At 33.4% G+C, this 16866-nt stretch overlaps 2 protein-coding genes across 5 annotated transcripts in view; both read right to left on the reverse strand.

Annotated features, from left to right (window-relative positions):
- Positions 1-3698: 3698 nt before the first annotated feature.
- On the reverse strand, positions 3699-10417 carry LOC143253752 (mitochondrial E3 ubiquitin protein ligase 1-like). The gene is made up of 3 exons (XM_076508066.1): positions 9931-10417; positions 7445-7656; positions 3699-5041 (listed from the first exon to the last, which is right to left on the reverse strand). Exons 1-3 carry the CDS (start codon positions 10030-10032, stop codon positions 4309-4311), a joined length of 1047 nt encoding a protein of 348 aa, XP_076364181.1. The 5' UTR covers positions 10033-10417; the 3' UTR covers positions 3699-4308.
- Positions 10418-14031: 3614 nt separating this feature from the next.
- Positions 14032-16866, reverse strand: part of APC7 (anaphase-promoting complex subunit 7) — a 43224-nt gene continuing 40389 nt past the window's right edge. For all 4 annotated transcript variants that reach the window (XM_076508067.1, XM_076508068.1, XM_076508069.1 and 1 more), the window contains one exon: positions 14032-15086. In XM_076508067.1, the coding sequence (XP_076364182.1) occupies positions 15030-15086 (57 nt within the window). In that variant the 3' untranslated portion in view covers positions 14032-15029. The remainder of the gene's footprint in view (positions 15087-16866) is intronic.

Below are 16866 nucleotides of genomic sequence, written 5' to 3' on the forward strand. Positions count from 1 at the left end.
AAATGGCTGTGATAAGACAGTTGCTTGGTACATGTGAATGATGTCCTAATATTTAGACAAATGTTTGAGTCTTTTCTTTTAAAATTGTCGATGGATTTAGAGTTGATAAGAATGGTTGGATTGAGCTTTCACCCTGGTAAGTATGCTCTAAAGCACACAGGAGAACTTCTTGGTCATTTCATAGGTCCTAACCCTGCACCATGTGTTCAGCTTAGACAGGGTAAACCCCAGCAAAGAACTGTTGATTCTTCAATCCAAAGAATAGCCCTATACTTTACCAATCCCCTACCTAAGACATAGCAAGTTACTGTGTGTTAACTCATTATTTATTTCATTAACCAAGTCATACCAGTTTTCACTTGAAAGCCAATCTACTGTTGATATGTCAACAGAGCAACAGCTAGCATTTCTTCATTGTGACGAGAAACCCACTTGAAGCAAAAATGTTTCTCAGGATGGCTGGTATGGGTATTAACACTTTTACTAATAAAGCAGAGAACAAGGGTTAAGCTGAAGATGATCTAAGAAGGTCAAAACATTGTTCTCTGCTTTATTAGTAAAAAGTGTTAATTCCCATAGTAGCTGGTATTTCTGAAGGTATCCATTCATATCAGGGAACTAATTTCAACAGGTGGTTGTTTTGTGAGCTGTGCAATTTTGGGAGTGATGAAAAGAAGTTTGGAATTTTTTTTTATTTGTAGTATTTTTTATAGCTATTCCTTTTTAAAAGAGGATAGACCTCACTTTTCTGAAAGTTATTTTATTTTGTGATTGGTACAAGAGTAATACCTGGGCTATCCTTCCAATAAGGATGAGTAAGCTATGTTAACATTTTATTGCCTTGATCTGTAAAGTCATTTTTTCATGATGCTTGTTAGTGTTGTTGAGCAAATAGTTTTAATAGAACCAAGATGAGGTATTTCAATTTCTTTAACAACACCTGGTTAATTGAAGGTTTATTATTAGGTGGTGGCCTGGAAATAGATATATATGGTACAGGGAAGGTACTGTGTATTAGATAATCCCTTGGTTAATATGCAGTTGTTTTGAATGTATTTCAATTTCTTTAACAACACCTGGTTAATTGAAGGTTTATTATTAGGTGGTGGCCTGGAAATAGATATATATGGTACAGGGAAGGTACTGTGTTAGATAATCCCTTGGTTAATATGCAGTTGTTTTGAATGTATTTCAATTTCTTTAACAACACCTGGTTAATTGAAGGTTTATTATTAGGTGGTGGCCTGGAAATAGATATATATGGTACAGGGAAGGTACTGTGTATTAGATAATCCCTTGGTTAATATGCAGTTGTTTTGAAATTTCTCTTTCTTTCAGTTCAGTTTGGACACATTAACTCAATATTTCTTACTCTAATATACAGAGGAAGACTTTTGATGTCTTGAGATAGCTATTATTTTCGTGAAATAAGTAATGGCCTGGAACTTCCACTCTCCTACACTGGAATACATATAGTCACAGATCACGTACAAAATGCAGTACATCAGCAACTTAGCTTTGTTATTGTTGAGCAGTTTTGGGTAGATTTTTTTAGGGAGAACTTCCCAGTTTTATGAGATCATTTCTTTGTTTGAAAGTTAATTTTAACTTAATGCAGGGTTATTGTTGCTTTGGTTTCACTTTATTTTAGCTTATGTGGGGAACTCGCTCTGGACTAGTAAGAGAGATCTAATCTCACATACTTCAACACATCTGTAATAAACATTTGCCCTACCCATTTCTTTCTTTGTTGACAAAAAGATCACCTTCAAACATCCAGTTAGTGAACCCTAACTGAATACTCTGTAGAAAATCCTGCACCAGAATATACCACAGGTTTAAAAGAGCAAATATGTTGCATCAATAGAAATCTTTATACTAAATTTCTTTGATCAATTTAAATGTATATTTCTTTCCACCACTGCTGCTAGAAACAAAATCATAAGATGAAATTGTTACAAGCGTACTATTTTATTAGTTTTTTGTATATTAACAAAAACACGTAGGATGTTATTTTTATGCATTTTACTGTTTTGTTGTTCAAAAAGCTGTATCAGAATATTATGAGGGGTGTTCATACATAATAATTTGGGGTTCCAAACTGCATGTGCTAAAGTAGACATAGGTAAACAGTATCAAGTAACATATGAATTAGAATCATCAAAAATTGGTGAGTGTCAATCATAACAGTCCTACAAATGTGCAGCATGGTTTTATTACAACAGATTAATGGTGTTTATTAGATTAGTATCGAGGTGATAAATTAGCCTCCTAAAAAAAGAAAAGTTGTATTCATCTCTTAAACTTTGTATCATGGGATTTGATAACAATCTTCAAAAAGTGAAAACCTGATACATGGCATATCTTATGGTTTGGTAAAGGTGCTGACAAAGTCTTATATTAACACAAGTTCTGGTAATGTCCTTTGACTGGGTTATAAACCTTAAAAAATGTGGTGGTAAATGTGTGATCAATACATAAATCCTTAACTTATGCACAATTTACTTATAACAGAGCATATTATTACAGTATACATTATTACCTCGCCAAAAATGTTGTACAAGCTTTAATAACTCAGTATGTATGTAGTTATAACATGGCATACAATGTGCGATGGTAGCAGTAGTATGGATGTTTTTTGTTACCTGCTTTCAATATCCAACACTTAATGTCTTTCACAGTGCTTCACTTAATTAATCGATGGTCGTTGGCTGCAGAAGTGTGTTATGGGCTGTAGTTAGGTCATGAGCCAGAGTAGAAAGCTATTATAACTTGGAAACGGATCTTCACATCAGCCTTTATGACGGCTGTTGGAGTAAAATCTTCAGTTGAGTTCATGTATCACTGCAATAATTGAGGCCATTTTCTTCATCACTGCACCCCTGAATGGAGTATACCTGCACACTTTTCAAAATATATAAAACACTTGCTGACTCACCTCACACTTTGAGTTATGTTATAAAAAAATTGATTTTTTTTTTGTGCATGATTGTAGCACCATCTATATTACTAGTTCACATTAAATTAAATTAGACGGTTGAGACTGGCCCAACAACATTGTAGTAGTTAGATATGTACTAGATTTGAAAATTTGTATAATGAGAAAAAGAAATGTCATACAATCACATATAACCTTATAAATTTTCTTTACAAATAGCTTATTTATCACAGTTACTTCAATTCTCAGTTTATGTTCTTTGATAAAGGTAACAAAAAGTAGGAACAAGAACATGTTTTAAAACAAGAAAACAGCATAAACTTTAAAAACTGGCAGATTATAATACCATGTCTAAAACTGTTTCGCATCATTGCAAGAGTTCCCACCCTCTTAAATTTGTGTTGAAAACTACACTTCAAAATTTTAAGACGGTGATGTCAAGTGGTATTAGTACAAGATATTATCACAAGTGCTGTAATTTATATACAAAATAAAATAAAAGAGCCAAATATTAAAAAGAAATCTAGAATAAGTGTGATTATGTTTGCTACTGGCATAATTTGTGTATTTATGTAGTGAACCTTACACAACTTGTAGAAACATTTTAATACAAATCTTAATAAACAGGTAAAAATCACAAGAATACTGATTGTCCTTTGTATTTAAATTGTTACTGCTGTGTGTGTAGAAATGAGTCATTTTTAACCAAAAAATATTGTATCATTACAACAAAAGGAATACACATTTCTTAAACCTAGTATTACTTGCACATTTTTTAATTGAATTATAGTCCCTATGGCAGATGGAATTACAATAAAAGACTAGCTAATAATACACTTTTCCAAGTATTCCACAGCATACTTACCTTAATTAAAATAAGACATGAAAAACCTAATTCTATGACAAATCACATTACTGAAAATTAAGTCTAACCAACTATTCAAACTTTTCCATATCAAGTCAACTAAATAAATGGAAGCCAAGCACACAAGGCTATGCTACACAGAGAAACAAGATTTTTAACTACCTTTTCTTCTAGATTAACACAAAAGTGTGAAGAGAGAGTTCTTATGGGCATAATAAACTACAAAACCTCAAATGGTTTATAGAGAAGATGCAAAGAGTTACACTAGTCTCGTGTGTACTTTTTTTACTTCCTAAATACATATCTCACACAAATTATCACTGTTCCTTAATTTGTCTCATCTGTTGATGCATCATACATTTTTGATTGATTTTCAACACAAACTTTTCCAGAATTAAAACATCCACTGCTCATGAACTTCTCTAAACGATCACATCAAATATTATGTAAATATGTTTTTGTTTTCTAGAAACTTCTCACACACTTCTGAACAATTAGAAATGTCTTATGGCAAAAAAGCAGCAACTGTTCTCTCGATGTTTGACCTACACACAGGGCACCTTTCTTTTACTTTATCAGAACAGTCTGTACAAAGACAAACATGTCCACATTCTAACAAAATTACTTCTACTGGGTTAGTCCAACACACCACACAAACAGGTAGTGATATAACAGTTCCACTACCTTTGGCTTCTCTCTTTTTTCTTTGAGTAACTCGAACCTCTTCAAATCGTTTCTTATCTTCTTCAGCTTGAAGCCGTCGTTTTCTTTCATCATACCAATTTCGAATGAGCCATGCAGCTAAGAAAGCACCCGTGCATCCCGTAATGACTGTAAGAACCTTATACATAAAACCATTTCTTTCTACTTCTTTAATTAAACTTTCTCGTGATGATATTGTTAGATAATAGCCATAACCTTTGCTCGGTGGTTGGATTTTAAGTCTATTGTTAGCATCCAAACAAACTTCACCAACAGCTGTAAGACTGACACCTTCTTGTAACATACTCTCCGTTTCTTCAAACCCTTTTGTATGTTCGCCTCTTATCCAGCCAAACACAGTACTGCCTAATCCTGCTTGGTTTGGGGTGAAATGGTTGTAAATACTAGACACAGGGAGGCTCACAGCTTCAAGGGGGTTCAACACTTCCACACTTTCTGACTGCGGAATATCTTTCTTTGTGATTATAAAGGGCACAAAATTTGTGACCCTCTTTATCTCTTGCTGGATGTCTGACCTTCAAAAACACAATATTTATATACAAGTTATTTTTTTATATATAATATAATCAATTTTTCAAGTTAAATATCAGACAGTACACACGGCAATCAAGTCTTTAACAGAATTTATAAAATTAGTATATAATAAACAGCATGTGAAATCTAGTTTTTAAATTTCCCAAGAACAATTGATATTCATGGGAAAAATAAAAAAAAATTTGAAACTACACGTATAGTAGAGGATGCTACCAAGGAACTAATTTGATGGCAAAAGCTAGTTTTCATTGTTGTTATTTGCAGTGTCTATGTTTCAGAATACGTTGTTAACAATAGCATTAACATATATAGTTTGCTACATAACTATTACATTTCCTCAGTATTAGACACAAACAGAAACTTAAAACTGGCACAAAGGTTAAATCAGCATTTAACATGTTTATGTTTCATTAAACAGTGAACTGGCTACATTTGTGGGGCACTGTTAAAAAATAGAAAAAACAGCTTACTGTTACTAGCATCATGTATTTTAAAACAAACGGGTATTTTTGTAAATATATCACATGCTTACATTTGATATACAAACATTATTAGTTTTTCTCCAAATTTTGAAACATTTTAAGGATCATTTGTACATAGACAAAAAAATTATTAATAATTTTTCAAAATCAATCTAAATACTTTTTTAAAATTTTCAAAAAGTTAAATGGCATAAGCTTACTGTCCTTTTATACTGCATTGTTACTAATTCATTATTAGGGGCCTGGCATAGCCAGGTGATTAAAGCACTTAACTTGTAATCTGAGGGTCACAGGTTCGAATCCCTGTCACACCAAAATGCTCGCCCTTTCAGCCATGGGGGCATTATAATGTGACAGTCAATCCCACTGTTCACTGGTAAAAGAGTCGGCAGTGGGTGGTGATTACCAGCTGCCTTCCCTCTAGTCTTATACTGCTAAATTAGGGATGGCTAATGCACATAGCCCTAATGTAGCTTTGTGCAAAATTCAAAACAAACCAAACCCTAATTAGGTATATTCTTCAACACTGAATAATGTGTGAAATTGTTTCTGACATTGGGTAACCATGTGTTTTACAGTTTGCACAAATTTATTCTTTAGAAATAAACTAAATTTACTTTTTTCACGATTTGGTGGAGGTAGTAATGGGCACTGTCACATCTTAAACATTTTTTTATATTTAAAGCTAACTCAAACTGCATAAGAATACTGAATGTTTCATATGTAGTAATAATTGATTAGTGAAAAGTAACCAACTAATGAGCCTGGCTATTGGTTAACTACCAAATTTCACTGACTTCCCAACCCTAGGTGTGATAGACAAGATTTAGTTTAAGATACTTGAGTGCGTAATGCTGATTCATTAACTATGTTCTTATATATCACATACCTTTGATGAGCATTGACTAGACATTTGCATAACTTACCAGCATCTGCCATTGTAACCAATTTAAAGAAAAACATTACAATTTATATTAGTACACATAAACCATGCAAAGAAAACTGAGATCCAGATTAGAATTATTTTTTACAGGTTTATGATAGAATGTTTACCACAAATGCCTGTTGCTGTCTGTTTTTTAAAAACAACTTTCAGTTCTAGCCTAAACATTCAATTTCTCTTTACCTACCCTCTGAACAATTGGACAGTTTTGTTTTTCTTTACTTTTCCATATTTCTCTTACTTTGTCCATTGTGACTCAAAATGTGTGGAAACATTGTATTTAGGATATTTCTTTTATAAGCAGCTTCCCAAGAAACTACATTCAATACTAGGGCTCTCTGATTGGGCTGAACAGTAACATACAAGACTATAAAACACCACATAGACATGCAGTATAGTAAGTATTAAACGTTTCTCTAAAAATAGTTTACTAGATTTGTTGTTAAACAATACTGTAAAAAAAAAAAAAAAATGTCCCATCATTAAACTACACTACAAGTCAAATCTTAGCAGGCCTAGTAAATAAATCCTACCACGAACAATAATTAAGGCAAATAAAGAATGTCGAGCAGCCATATTTTGTATATAAATTTGAAATACATCTGAAGGCAACTGGGAGCTGTGTTACAAACCACAGTACATTACTATACAAAACTTGACTAAATATCTTAGTCACAAAGATCCTGTAATTATTGTTATATATACCTTATGTAGAAATTACATATGAGGTCTTGGCTTAAAATTTTGTTATTTATTTAAGGTTGATAGTAATTCTCATGAGGACCTGTGTGTTTGGGTCTTTTGACTTTGGTGAGGTTTATGGGAACATTAGTTTAAGGGAAACAGACATTTGGTTTTATTAGAGGTTTTTCATACTATTTAGTTGGACCTGATACAAGTTAGAAGTTTAAAGGATAGTAAAAATGGCTAGTAATTGAAATAATCTTCAATAAACGGACCACAATCTTGAGAGAGGACTCCACTGCATCTTGTGTTCTTTGATAACTACTTCCTGGATAACTCCTGTCACTCCTGGAACATTCTGACTTCTGAGTGGAACTGAGTCGGAACTTTGTACTACACCTTGTACCACAGCATATACAATCTTGGAATCTTTGTGTTCTTGAACAAGACCTTTTAGGTTGCTGGTCAAGTCCAAGCATGGTGCAGTCTGGAATGGTCATTACCATCAAATGAGTTACATGCCTGTGGTAGATACTTGCCAAAATATACAACAAATATTGATGCAATTTTAGTAAAAATTCTCAAATTATTTTTATTGTTATCATCCTAGGTATGTTTCTACATTATTAACCATATTTCATATATTGTTATTTTTGTGTGTACTAACCTTGACAAAGCTGTAAAGGTAAAAAGCTGGTTAAGACAAAAAGTCCTTTTATAATTATCTGGAGTTTAAAGCTCATTCTTTTCTCTAACATTTTTATCAAATTACAAACAGTAATGGGATTAAAATATAATTCCAGGAATGTTTTTATTACTATTGCTGTATATTAAAACTTTACAAAATTTCTTGTATTCACAAGTTTTCTTAATTAATACTTAAAAAATCTAAGCTTACAGAAAGTTACTTCAAATATCATGGTCACCACTAGACAAAACATAGAATTAAGTATATTAGTTTAATACAGATATAATTTTTCGATTCATGGTGCAACCGTTCTCACGTGCACTAATACTTATAATCAGTAAGCAAACTCAAAACTACAAACAGTGGTGTAAACTTGCATAAACTAAATGCAAAATAAAAAAAATTAAGATACAGAGAAAAATGTCACATAGGAACAAAGTACAGTAATAGTTCTAAGAGTATGCTAATCTGTTACTATTGTAAGGCTAAAAGTACATGAAACAATACACTAGTTTGAATGGAAGATTATCTGAAATTTGATTAATTGTAGAGAATTTTGATGGCAAGAATTTCTTTGAAATACAGGGTTAGGGATCATCTAATACAAAAAGAGTATTGAAAAAAAAAAAAGAGTTGCTTTATAGTGAGGAGATGGAATGTTTGTGGAGAAGACTTTTGGTTAGAATTCGTTACAGACCACCAGATAAAACTGATAAAATTAATGAGAAGCCCCAGACCAGGGGTTCCCAACCTTTTGGCACTCGCGACTTGAAAATGTAATTGATGAAATAAAATTAATGTTATCCCAAGCTACTTCTAGCATGGCTATGCGACCCCTTGGGGGGTTGGGAACCCCTGCCCTAGACCAAGATTAAAATTTCAGCCATTTTCAAAAGTTTGTTAAAAGGTGTTTTGCAAAGCCATTTAACAAAGTTTAAAATTTTGTTAGATAGCACTACATAACACAAATTTTGTTTCTGGATAGTATGTGTTATTTCTTAATTGCTTATGTTGTAAAAGTACAGAAAATGGCCATTATTCCCTTAAAACTTTGTGTTTCTGACCTGGATAATGAAATTTAGAAATTAACCTATTTTCCATGTAAAAAACTGGCAAATTTGCACATTTCCATTTACATAAGGTCTGAATAAAACAACAAATGAATCAAGATTTACATGTATTTATACTAAAGTTATACAAAAGTGAACAAAAATGTTTAGAAATGAGTAGTTTTTCAATATTTGCAACTGTAATGCAAATCACTTTCACATATCAGCCCCCAAATATAGTCTCCCATCATGTTTTCATTATACACTCCTTAGTAGAGACGGTCAAAGTCCAGTATTTCTTGGTGGAAGTGCTCCCTTTGCTCCTCTGAACATGCTTCCATGTTCTCCTTGAATTTATCAAGATGAGCATCAAAGATATGGACTTTCAAGGGCATCCTGCAGCCCATTTTGCTGTAGTTCTTCACCAGAGCCTCGATAAGTTCCACATAATTTTCTCCCTTGTGATTCCCCAAGAAGCCCAGAACTACTGTGACCAAGCTGCCCCAAGTTTTTTTTTTCCTTCCTACTGAGCTTCTTGGGGAATTCTGTGCACACCAGGATCTTTTTTTTTGTGGTCCAATGAAGACACCAGCTTTGACCTTTGTCTCAGATACCTTAGGGAAGAAGTCTTGAAGGTACTTGAAGGCTGCAGACTCCTTATCAAGAGCCGTGACAAATCGTTTCATAAAACCAAACTTTATGTGCAATGGTAAGAGCAATACCATCTGGAAGTCCACTAGATATTTAAATTTTAAAAGGTCTAAAATTTGTATAATATAAAATCTTACTATTCAAGCAAGCAAAAATTGTCCATCTTACATTCTAGTTTTTTGCAGTGCTCACATGTAAAATGAGGTGCCCAGGGTTTGTCTTGATCCCTGACAGACATGCCTCGTAGGCTTCACTCATTTTAGCAGACGCTAAAACAAAATTTTAATAACTTTTTAACTACAGTACAAATGATAATGCTTTAAATTTTAAAATATACGGATTCATTTAAGCTACTACAAACGCATAACGTTACCTTAAGTGCTTCTGTATTCTTTACTGCACCACGATAAAATTTATAGAATGTTCCAAACAGAACCAAATCAATTGCAAAACATATCAGTTCACCCATAAACATGTTTAAATATTAAGTTTCGAATTCCACGGAGGCTGCGACACAGTATCTAAAATAGTCTGTTATTTTATGTCAGTAGTAATAGTTCTAACGTAACAGGCCTAACAAGATGTATAGACTATATTTATATTTAAACTTAGTTCAGTGTTCCAAACACAGTTCACTCAAGTTTAGAAACGTTTTGTGTTTTAAACTAGCAAGTTAAAAATAAAATTTCAGTTACGTTTTAGAAGAAAACAAGTTTAAAAATAATAACTACGAAAGTTCGGAAATCCCGTAGGCACAGAATTTAAAAAAACCGAAATGAAAAATCCAGCTCAATCGTATACCAATGAAATATTACTTCAGCCCCATAAAATCCGAAACTCAGTAGTAGGAATATTGTATAAAAGCGGAAGTAAAAAGCGTAAAGTTTAACAAGGAATCAATTTCCCTTTATTTCAAATGTAAAAGAAACGTTAATAAAATTTATCTGAGTTTCTTATATTCCCACACTCTTGAATACTGTTATGTTCATTTATTACTATGTATTGATATTATAACAATAAAACTAGAAAACAAATATTTGGACAGATGTTTTTTTAATACAAAGTCATTTTTAACACATAATTAATCCTAGAAGGTAGTTTTGGGTTCACGACCCTGCACGAATTTTCATGTGCAATAATTCTGTTATATATTAGCATGTTGCAATGAAATTCTTTCTATTCCTCTACAAATATTTCTGTAGAAGTCATTCTTTTTTAAAAAAAAACAAATGTACAGACCTGACCTCTGGAACAATGTAAAGATATTTCAATATTGCATCATAAGGTTAAAACTTGGTAACTGGGTTTTTCAACCTGAAAAGCAACTATGACCTCATACGACTCATGGTCGAACGATCCAATTCAGAGATCTTCGAGATTAATGCATATCCATCATAAGGTTAAAACTTGGTAACTGGGTTTTCCAACCTGAAAAGCAACTATGACCTCATACGACTCATGGTCGAAAGATCCAATTCAGAGATCTTCGAGATTAATGCATATCCATTCCTAATTTAGATCGTCTGACTTTGTTTTGTTTGTTTGTTTGTTTTGGAATTTCGCACAAAGCTACTCGAGGGCTATCTGTGCTAGCCGTCCCTAATTTAGCAGCGTAAGACTAGAGGGAAGGCAGCTAGTCATCACCACCCACCGCCAACTCTTGGGCTACTCTTTTACCAACGAAAAGTGGGATTGACCGTGACATTATAACGCCCCCACGGCTGGGAGGGCGAGCATGTTTAGCGCGACGCGGGCGCGAACCCGCGACCCTCGGATTACGAGTTGCGCGCCTTACGCGCTTGGCCATGCCGGGCCAAGATCGTCTGACAATAAAATAAATCAGCTACATCTGGCGCCTACTCTTAACACGACTGATTCTCAGTCTTTCACTTTTAAAATGTTCTCATAGCCGAAAGTTCGGGACATGTACATCGGTGTAATATGTGGGTGTACACTGTGTTTTCTATATGTAATTTCAATAATTTTTCATTTAGTTACTTTCTATACAGTTTTGCATAAACACCGATCCATAGAACCACTGCAGTTGCCTTTATGTTTTTTTTTTTTCTGTAACAGAGAATATCCATCCTGACACAAGGGATGTTGTGGTACGTCCAATTTGAAAGAATCAACGACTGAAACATTCTTTGCTGGCCAAAAGTATTATGTTTCTGTGTCTCAGCCCATAAATGTTGCAGGAGGATGACAAATAGCCTCTGGAATGGCCTTGTTAAGTTGTAATCGTTGGTCGGAATGTATAAAAGTCGAACTGAGTCGAAATCAAAAAAAGGATGAGCTCAATTTCTTTAACTGAATTTTTTACAACAAAGTGGGTGAAATTTTCTCTTAAAACTTAACCGTTATATTATCGTATGAATCAAAATGACACTATAATAAAAAAAAGTAATTAAACACCAAGATTGACACGTTCAGAAACCACGCTATCAATTATTACAGTTAACTCATACAGCTATCTGTTTATTTTGAGAATACATTAGTTGCTGCCTCTTTAACCTAAATATTGTTACAGGATCGAACAAATATAGCACAGTTTACTCTGAAAATATTAAGATTTAATTTTAGGCACAACATTGTGGACGGCAAGTATGATGGCTTCAAAAACAAACAAAATTCATATACTGCGTATACTAGCGAATTTGACGTACTATCAATTATAGAACAAGAAAGTCAATGCAATTAGGTCAGGTAAGCCAACGTCTGGTTTTGATGTATTTGCAAAGTAGATTGCTCGAGCTATTTCGTATAACTTTACTCATACGAAGGGAATACACAAGCACTAGTACCGGTGAAAATTTTATATTTCAGCTTATGAAGCCCATTATCCAGGAGCATTTTTATCTCTCTCTTCCAGGGAAAAAAAAGTTACTGTCACGTATGCTTCGAAAGCGTTAAACAATATGATGAAAATAATGGTCGCGGCAACGTATGGTTTCACTTCAGCGATATTCGTTTTGAAAAGCAACATCTGCCTTGAATAACTGAAAACGTGCATAACACAAAGATCATTTATTGATGACAGTTTAGTTCAATGAAAAGATGTGGGCCTCAGACTTGTTGGTTTTATATGTTAATTTTGTTTCTAATGGTAGGGATAATTACCAGATTTAGTAGGCCTACTCTGTTAATCTAGATCTGTACCTAATGTTATAGTTCTATAAAGTTTTTACTATGTTTACGAAGTTTATATAATACACCAAGACATTGTTTTCCTTGTATAGTTGGCGAGGTCGTCATGAAAACGAGGATAAGCATTTTGACGAGTAAACAAAGTAGATTATCTTCGTTCTAGTATTTCTAAAGACATTATGCATTTAAATACATAAACTCACGAGGCCCGGCAAGGCAGGTGGGTTAAGGCGTGCGACTCGTAATCCGAGGGTTGCGGATTCGCATCCCCGTCGCACCAAATATGCTCGCCTTTTCAGCCGTGGGGTTGTTATAATGTGCTATCAATCCCACTATTCGTTGGAGCCCAAGAGTTGGCGGTGATGAGTAGCTGCCTTCCCTCTAGTCTTACACTGCTAAATTAGGGACGGCTAGCGTAGATATCCCTCATGTAGGTTTGCGCGAAATTCAAAAACAAACAAACATAGACCCACAGACAAATATCTTATAAAACCTTACACCTTTTCAAACGTAAAGTTTAATAGTGCACTTACATCTTTTAAGAGGAAAATAAATGGGATAAATGCAGCCATGTGGGCTACAATAAGAGATTTTTAGGCCCATATTACAATAAACCAGCTCTCTTTGAATTAGAATGTATATGAACAAACCTCCATATAACTTTGAGCTGCCCCTTCTTATTATAATCTGATGTTTATGCCTCAAAATATATTTACAACACATAGAACTTGAAATAGGATAAAATAAAAACACAGGAAAAGGTTACTGCTTATGTGGATTTTCAGAAAGTACATATAATTATATACAAGTGATTAAACTTTATATTTACTGTTTAAAATGCTGCATGGTTTGGTTTAAATTTCGTGCAAAGCTACTCGAGGGCTATCTGGTTTAGCTGTTCCTAATTTAGTAGTGAAAGACTAGACGAAAGGCAGCTAGTCATCACCACCCACTGCGAACTGTTGGGCTACTCTTTTACAAAACAAAAACCACTGCAGTGCACATTTGGTGCTCACAACTTATGGTATGTCAAAAGTATCCAACTTGAATGAACTTTTGAAAAAATGCAAGGAGATTGCAGATGCTTAAAACTCTGACGTGCTTGTAACTTGGGAACAGCAACTTATATTTATTTATTTATTCTACACCAGTCACTGTAAGTACAGTGAAACATGTGTCTTGTTTTCCACACCAGAACAAAGACAACACCCATATGAAAGTTTTAAAAGAATATACGAAGACATAAGTATCAGTCATTAGAATGTACAACAAAAGTAAGAATTTTTTAATGTTTTTGAAATTTCAAAGCTATGAATTCATATAAATATCAGATACAAACATAAGATATTTTATTTCCAGATGCTATACAATGTGTAGAACATAATTCTCAAGCTCAAAGCCACTTTATCCAATAGTTTCATTTTTGCAAAACACTAGCAATACATACAAGTGTTGATTGGATCCTACCAGCTCTTGAAGAGTTTCATGTACAAAGAAGTCAAATGTCAACTTTCTTAGAAAGTATGCAATAGTTAATAAGACAAAAAATTAATTAAAAAATTTACTTCTTAGTAAAAATTACCCTACTTTCAAAAATAAAACTGATAGGAAATAGAACTTTAAGAAAAATAATTTAGTTTCTAGCAGTTTCTTTTAAATATTAGTCACATAAACTGTTAACACAAATACTTATTTCAGTTTTCTTATAAAATCTGTTACAGCCTAGAATCAATCAACTGAAATGCAAAATACATGTGAAAATATTTACATAATTTTAGGGTACAGTAATTAATGGCCAGCTATATAAGAATACTACTAACTTGGATATTAAAAAAAAAAACTTTCAAAATTTAATTACACATATGTTTATCTTCAGAAAATACTTAAAGTAAAACAATATTATACACTTCATTGTTGGATATTCATTTAAATGAAACTTCCAGTTATTATTCACTAATTATTCTAACAATAACATCACAGATCAGAGTCACAGTTTTGTATTTGTACACAGAACTTATGAATATACATTTAGATGGAATCTTTGCTCCAAAAGATCATAAACATAAATGTTGTAAGCCACCAATTTACCTCAACTTTCATATTAATGAATGTTACAATAACTTCAGGAGTATTCATATCAATGAATGTTACAACAGTTCCAGTAGTATTGATATTAATGAATGTTACAACAGTTTCAGTAGTATTGATGTTAATGAATGTCATAATAGTTTCAGCTGTAGTTTCCAAGTTTCATTTTTGTTTTTGTAATAGAAGGTTCATTCACAAAGCAAACAAAAAATGGAAGAAGGAACAAGTGTTTGTTTCTCATGAGTATTCTACATCAGACCAGACAGCTTCGACTTCACTTTCTTCTAATTCTCCCTAAAATTACAAGAAACATTCACAAGCTTAATGCATAATACAGTAATAAATTATAGGTTTAGCTTCTTAAACACAACAGAAAAAAATAAAGTTTGACAAGATTTAGTTTACTTTATATAACAGTTACAAACAAGACTCGATAAAAACACTTCAAAAGAAACAATGAACTCTAAAAAAAATTGATAAAGCTATGGATACCAATGACACAAAGATCTGAAAGCTTCAATGAACAAAGTCATGAACAAGAATCAACCTATTTGTCTTTCACATTACACTATTTTCAAATTGAAAGTTTATGAGTCTGATATTATGGACTAAGTAATATTTGGCAATCTGGCTAGATGCATAACTGTTTTATAGTTGTATATGTTTGTTTACATATATTTCAGGACCCATTGCAAATTTTTGCTGGTCATAAAATCTATTCCTGCAACAGTTTGACATATATGATGATTGAGAAGACACATTTTTGTTTGTATGAATGAAGTATATTTAGATAAAATGTTTCTGATACACAACTATCATCAAGTGTAAGGCACATGGAAATAACCCTTGTAGCACAAGATACATGGTGATACATAATCATACAGCATGATAACCATGAAGCAGAGGGCACACAGCAATAACCATATAACACACAACACATGGTGATAACTATACAGCATGGTAAATACCATGATAACCACAGAGCACACAAAAAGTGGTGACAACAATACAGCATGGGTAGCACCATGATAACCACGGAATGCAGAACACATGGTGACAACTATAAAGCACAGGACACATGGGGATATCCATGAGGCTCAAAAAGAGTGAGCCCATAGGTGGGCCTTTTTATTATCTTGCAATGACATAACACATAAAGGGTATTCCATCCCAGAAATTCTGAATCCATGACCTGAACACATCTTTAAGACCTGAGAAGACAAATAGCAGATCTGGCTGTTGCACACCCTTCCCAAATGTAACCAGCAACTGACTACCTCCAATATGTTGCACAATACTGAGACATAGTTCTGATACAACTGTATATTGACTGTGGTTGTTACATTACTTCCTGATTTACGTATTCAAAATAATTTTAATAAAATGCACTCAAATCCCTAATCTGAATTATCAAAGAGGTTGTTAGGTGAGGCAGTCATTGTTAATTCTATCATTTGCAAGCTGTTGGTGGAGTGTCTGTAACATTTAAGACGTTGCAAAACTGAACCTGATCATTACATCACATGAGGTCATGTTTGCTTTCACAATATTTCTACAAGACAGACTAAGTTTCAGTATGTGAGTATGCTAACATATTGATGGTAGCATTATATGTAAAACATATCTAGCAGTTAGTTGTCAGTGGTAACCTTGTACGGACGATTTCAGTAAATCATAGATGGCACATAACTCCTTTCTCCTATATCAGGGTATCTCTACAAAACATACACAGAATATGTAAGCAGCAGAAAATCAAAGTAGTATTTAGAACCCATACCACAATATGATGAAAGTTAATTCACAATGAAGACTTAATGGAAATAAAAGACATTATTTAAATCATCCATCATTAAAGTGGATTCCATTACATTATAGAGAAACAAAAAGACCAAAATCAGAATTTATTCGTTAGCTACACAAGGGCAATTTGTGTGAGCCACCCTTCATTTAGCAGAGATGGACTAATGGGAAAGCAGCTAGTCAACACTTTGCACCTCCAATTCAAGGGCTACTCTTTAAAAATAAGTGGGATTGACCATAATATATAACACCCCACAGCTGAAAGGACAAGCAC

Source organism: Tachypleus tridentatus, chromosome 6 (assembly GCF_004210375.1).
Source record: "Tachypleus tridentatus isolate NWPU-2018 chromosome 6, ASM421037v1, whole genome shotgun sequence".
Taxonomy (NCBI): domain Eukaryota; kingdom Metazoa; phylum Arthropoda; class Merostomata; order Xiphosura; family Limulidae; genus Tachypleus; species Tachypleus tridentatus.